At 39.3% G+C, this 6000-nt stretch overlaps 1 protein-coding gene across 1 annotated transcript in view; it reads right to left on the bottom strand.

Moving 5' to 3' along the window:
- Window positions 1-3291: 3291 nt before the first annotated feature.
- zmp:0000000660 (arf-GAP with Rho-GAP domain, ANK repeat and PH domain-containing protein 2) overlaps window positions 3292-6000 on the bottom strand; it is a 120829-nt gene continuing 118120 nt past the window's right edge. The window contains exons 32-33 of the mRNA XM_040141476.1: window positions 5149-5274; window positions 3292-4725 (exon numbers count right to left, since the gene is read on the bottom strand). Of these exons, the coding sequence (XP_039997410.1) occupies window positions 4345-4725; window positions 5149-5274 (507 nt within the window). The 3' untranslated portion in view covers window positions 3292-4344. The remainder of the gene's footprint in view (window positions 4726-5148; window positions 5275-6000) is intronic.

Below are 6000 nucleotides of genomic sequence, written 5' to 3'. Positions count from 1 at the left end.
GGTGGGCTGATTGAGGTTTTAAAGACTCAATCCCGGTTGAATTGCAATTGCAGAGGCTTTTAATTAGATAAAGCTTGGCTGGTTTGAACGTATACTTTACAGCCATGTCTGGCTAAAAGGGTCCATGTGTCGTAAATATCACCCAAGACATTAATAGAATTGAGATTAGAAGGCAGAATGTGTGGATCAGCGTAAAAAGGCAGCCAGCAGCAGTGCGAGTTCATGCAGTGAGCTATTTATAGCTCCTAAAATGGACGGCTCCATTAATATAAGGCTTACCCTTTCTGGAAATGTAAATCACCGGGGCCATGGCTCAACGTGCATGTTATACAGCTGCAGTATGTCAGAGTTAACAGTACCGTCTCTCTGATTTACAATGGTCTGGGATAAAGCAAAGAAGATTGCTTCGCTTCTGTTCACTATTTTCACATGCATCCGCTGTGTTTTTCAGTCAATACGGTATCTTAGCAATTTTTTCTCTCTCCTCAAAAAGGAGTGAGCACCTAAGATAAGGCATATGGTCGCAATGGATATAATTGCATGTCTGCTTCAGAAGAGCAGCACGAGGACAAGCTACTACTTCTCAGCAGACTTGAATATAGATGTCTAAAGTGGTATTAGTGCCATGTTGAGACCTGTCACTCATGTCCCCTATTTCATTTCTGCCCGTGACGTTTACATTATTCACAGACGGAGACAAAGAGAGCCAACAGCCAAGATGGAGCGAGACTGGGAGACATCAGATCGCTGCCTCAGTGGACACTTCCACAAGGCCAAGGGCTGATCAATAACCTCCACAGTTCAAAACTGCACAGGCTCAAGTCCAACATGCCTTGTTTTTAAAAACCACAGACTCCGGGTTTAATTGAGAAGCATCTCACGTCGAATCAGAGGGCTCATGTCTGTTCTTTTGAAATAACTTGTCATTTTCTCTCTCTCTCAAACATATAAGCTCTCTCCTTTTTCTCTCTAATCCCCCTCCTCTCTCTCTCTCTCCCTCTCTCTTTCTCCCCTCTCTCTTGCTGTCATCGCTCACCGTGTGAGCACTGAATATAGCCCAGGTACGCTGCCACTTTACACCCCTGCATGCATGTACTGTATGACTCAAATCACACAGCTAACCACTGGTGGAGGAAATATTCCGATTTTTTTTTTTTTTTTTAACTGAATTTATCGTAGCGACATAGCAATGCCACAATGGAAAAGACTCCATCACTGGTGAAGGTAATGTGCTGTAAATCAGTATTATCAGCAAAGTGTATTTAAAGGACCATACCCGTGTGTTTTCAAGGCTAAGCTTCTTAACGACAAATCATGTATGTTTTGTATTTTTGACGACCATTTTCCAATACATGCTGTACAGCTTTAGATTTTGTTCATATATTTCTCCTCCCCGTTCCCGGCGTCTGTTTCTGTACACTATGCAAATCTCTTTAAACTTCTTTGAGTTGTTTATTCCATGACAGCTTGCGCCGAATTCAGTCCAAGTTAAAGTATTGCCGTCTGCTACTAAGGTTTACGTCAGATTACTTTGAAAAGGTCTGCAGGGAGTCACCTCGTAAGAATTATGACGTAACCTACAAAAAAAATGACAAAAATATATGCAGACTTGATGTTTACTGTGATGGATCCCACAACTCAAGCATTTTAAAGAGTCTGCTAGTTCAATTTATTACTTTACAGAAATGAAGTAGTTCTTATGACTACTTGTTAGTACTTATGAAGCAGTGTGTAAGCTGCATTTTACTTACTGTGGCTGGTTGAGGTGGAGTTTTAACTACTTTATATACAGTTCAGTTGGGTTTTTATCTTGGGTCACAAATTAAGTCTGAGGGGTCATGAGGTGATTAATGGGGTAGAGAATAAGAAAAAAAAGTTCTGCTACATAAATTTGTATTCAGTTTTTGAACTTTTCTCTAATCTTTTCTTTTTCAATGAAATATTAGTTACTTATACTTAACTAGACTAATTCAGTAAATGTAATTAGTTACGTTACACCATTGAATCAGTGTATGTTTTGTATGTAAAATTTAAATCTGTAAATCTCAAGTACTTCTAAATTGTACTTAAATACAGTACTTACATTAAATATACTCATAATAATGTTGATGACTTTGCAGAGCTTCTCGATGAACTCTTACACCATATGGTGACCTTCGAACACTATAGGCCTCAGAGGGATGGCAAAAATGCTGGCTTATACAAACGCAGAGGACACCAGATGTAAATATACATATAGATGACAGTCCAAGGAAAATACAGAGGACAATTCAGGAGAGATGAGAAGGTAATTTTATGTAGAATTTAAAAAGGGTTGTTATCTTCACCATTCTCAAGTGACTTATACAGAATTTATAAGTAAAAAGGCATTTAATGCAGAACAAATGATTCAGAGTCAAAGGCACATATACTGTACTATCAGACATCAGAAACAAGAGGCTATACTGTAAGTCTGTTGCCAGTGGATTCCAGGCTGCTTGGAATGAAAATGACTCTTAACAGGCCAATTAAGTAGGAATGTACTCATTTCTACTAGTGCAATAAACATAGTAATATAATTCATATAGGCGAGAGAAGAAAATACATATTTGGACAGTGCAAACAAAGCCTTAATAAAAATTGCTCAGACCGCGAATGCACAAAGGCGGTAACTCTATGATTAGAATATAAGAATAAGAAACAAAGGAAAAGCAGCTGGTGTATGAGGCATAATAAAAATAAAATGTTAATATGAATTTTTCATGGAGAAACCTGTGTGACAATTGCCTACGTGCGCATTTTCCAACTGCTATACATTATTCAACAGGAGCGTGAGATGGGGAGTTTATTCTTACTTCTCACTCGAGAAAAAGCAGAATTTAATGAAATCTACGAATAAAATAATTATACAATTACATATAAATAAGTCAAAGATGGAAGATGAAATCCCCAACGGGGTTAAAGTTGCTCTATGAGCTTCCAGGACTCCACTTCTTAAATCTTGCAGGTGTGTTCACAGAACACAAGAGAGTGTACAGTATTTCTGCTAAAGGTAATTTGTTGGTTCACTGTTACTGTATCGAATGTGTCCGTCTTTCAGTGTCTGCTGACTTGACTGTATATCAAAAACTCAAAAAAAAAAAAAAAAAAAATGATGATATATGATATATATATATATATATATATATATATATATATATATATATATATATATATATGTGTATGTATTTGTTTCGTTTTTTTTAAAGTTTAGTACAAATCTCAAGTCTTCCAGAACTTTTGAGAGTCTTCTGCAAATGGTCACTTAATCCTGCTCTTCCAAGGCAGCCGTATTTTATATTGTGAGGTGTGTTTTTAGCAATAGGCATACAAAAACCAGCTAGCGAAAAGATGACCAAGCTATATTTGGCTAATGTTTAGCATAAATCATTTTGTTATTGGAAGAAAACACTGAACATGAAGGCACAACTTACACTAAAATATTAGGCAAACGGAATTATCGTATCATTAAAGATTAAACAGTTCAGTAAAAAAGCATGTTAAAGCATTTTGCAATGTTTATTTATATATTCATACTTTACATTAAAATTACATTTGGTGGCAGCCAGTGCAGTGTTTGAAGTGTCGGGCCACAGGATGATATGCTAAAAAACACTGCTAGTAACTGTACAGTAAAAGGTCACAATGTTCACGGCTACAAAAAAGTAAATAATTACAAATAATTACATATGAGATTGCCCACCATCCCTTGTCTATGAAAACAGGCTATTAGCCACTGTTAATGTCTAGAGGACCCTAAACGTGCTCTTCTCTTTTGAACTGGATATGCACGTATGCATCATTTTCTTTGCATTTTTGCACATGCCTGAGTATTTTAGCAGCAAAAGTGCTACTAAGAAAAAGGTAAATGTTTAAGTATCACAATACTTTTCAGACGTACACAAAACAGCCTTTTCATAGTAATTGGAAAAGTGAAAGCATGAAGCAAGAAGTTTGGAGTCTTTCTGGAACTTTCTGAGGTTTGACATTGGAACGTATTTTTGTTCGATTTCAGACTTTAGAAGAGCGGAATATACATCACATTTTGTAGTGCTTGGGTCAGTGCCATGTCCAGCCGAGGTCTGCATGACCTCCATGTCTCCTGCACCTGTTTTCCACATCCCTTTGTGTATCGGCATTGCTTTATATATCCTAGTTGAAAAGCAGTCTTCAGGCTATGACCCCCCTTCATGAAAGTAACTTAGTCTCCATATGCACTGTGTGGTCTCTCTTTGTCAGTCTCCACACTTTTCTCTCACTACTCAGCCCTGTAATGTTTTTCTTACAGTTCGAACTGACCGTTCTAAGTACCTTTCTTTCTCCTGCTCACTTCTCTTCCTGCCAGTCATCGTTCTTGGCACTCCGACCATTCTTGCTTAGCACCAAATTCAATTCATTCAGCAGATTAGGCGGCATCATACCCTCCCTGCTCAGAGCGGGTCCCTTGCTGGTGGTTTTGCTGCCCCTCCTAGGAGGATCAGGCAAAGCCATGGGCTGCGAGTGTCTGGACAGGGACGGGGAAGGGAGCTGTGGAGGTTGGCCTACGTCCAAAGAAGGTCTTCTGTGTGGGACCTCTGGGGCCTTGAGCAGGTTGTTGTGCTTTGGGGAGTTGGCTGTGGTGTTGGTCTGGAAAAGACCACCATCTTTGGCTGTTCCCTGGTTGACACCACCAAGAGAAATCCTTCTTTTGGTCAGCTGTGGGCAAACCTGGAAGATAAACATGGATTGCAGTAGACCAAATTCAAGTCAACTACAAAGCAGAAGGTTTCTGCTTTGAGAGAAGCATTGAAAGCAATTCTCAAGCTGAGGCACTGAAAAGTGGATCATCTGCTTCTTCAAATGTAACATTAATTGTAGCTGAAACACAGTCAGAGGCCAAAATAAATATGAAAGAATATCAGCAAGGAAAAAAAGCACTAGTTAAAACAACTTAAATTGTTCATTCACAGCTATTTAAGTGTATTGTTAATAAATTATGATGGCAAACTTGGACACTTCCCATGTAATAGACTGCATTAAAAATAATAAAATAAATCACATGTTTAGCCCAGCGATGTTAGTAAATATTAAATATTATATATATTATACAAATGAGCAGAAATTAAGACTGCCATTGCTTGCTTTCCTCACCTGTTTGCTGGGATTATGGCTGTGTGGTGGAATCTCGCAGCCTTCAGTCGCAGCTCCCCCTCTGGAGGATTTGTGATCTGCAGCTTCTTTTGCGTTGACAGTCTCTGGACAGACGTCAGAACCGTACTGAAGACACACAGCCAACAGCAGAAATGACTAGTAGGGAACTAATAAACCTACTTGTGATGGTTATTGAATGTGGACAACAAAGATAGAGAAAATAAAGGCAGTGAATCAACATGAACTAAGTTACGTACAGTATGCTTTGGATGGGTACTCTCCACTTCTATACAGATACACATGCACAGCAGTCTGACTTTGAATTCTGATCTCTGGCACTCTGACCCCGGACCTATAGAACTGTCTCTAACAAATCGTTATTTGATCACCGCCACGACCTGTCCTTGGACCTTTACGTCCTCCCCCAACCCCCCCCCAAAACCCTCACCACCGCCACCACAACCCATTCCACCTCATTTCAAAATGAGGCCCTCCATCGCTAGTTGCTATGGCAACTGTCGGAGTATGATGCTCGCTAACAGGTAAGAGAAAGGAATTCAAGAACACTGAAGTGCTCTCTGTCTTTCTCACCTACACTTTCTCTCTGCCCTTCCCACAAGTCCTGTGTCCTTCCCACAAGCCCCTGTGTTGGAAGCTGACAATCCAGATATTTAGCGGATTTTGGAGGAGAAACCTAATATTTTTAGCCGGCTCCAGTCTGTTATAGATTTAGTTGTTGCAGAGCTAAGGGCTTCTCCAAAGAGCAAAGAAAAGTCACTGAGCCCACTGAAATAAACACCTTGAAACACTTAGAAAAAACAGAAAAATTGGCTTCCCCTTTAGATCAATTCC

This window comes from Xiphias gladius, chromosome 12 (assembly GCF_016859285.1).
Source record: "Xiphias gladius isolate SHS-SW01 ecotype Sanya breed wild chromosome 12, ASM1685928v1, whole genome shotgun sequence".
NCBI classification, from domain to species: Eukaryota; Metazoa; Chordata; class Actinopteri; order Istiophoriformes; family Xiphiidae; genus Xiphias; species Xiphias gladius.
The sequence above is the reverse complement of the archived record's forward strand: the minus strand, read 5'-3'. Positions and strand labels throughout refer to the sequence as shown.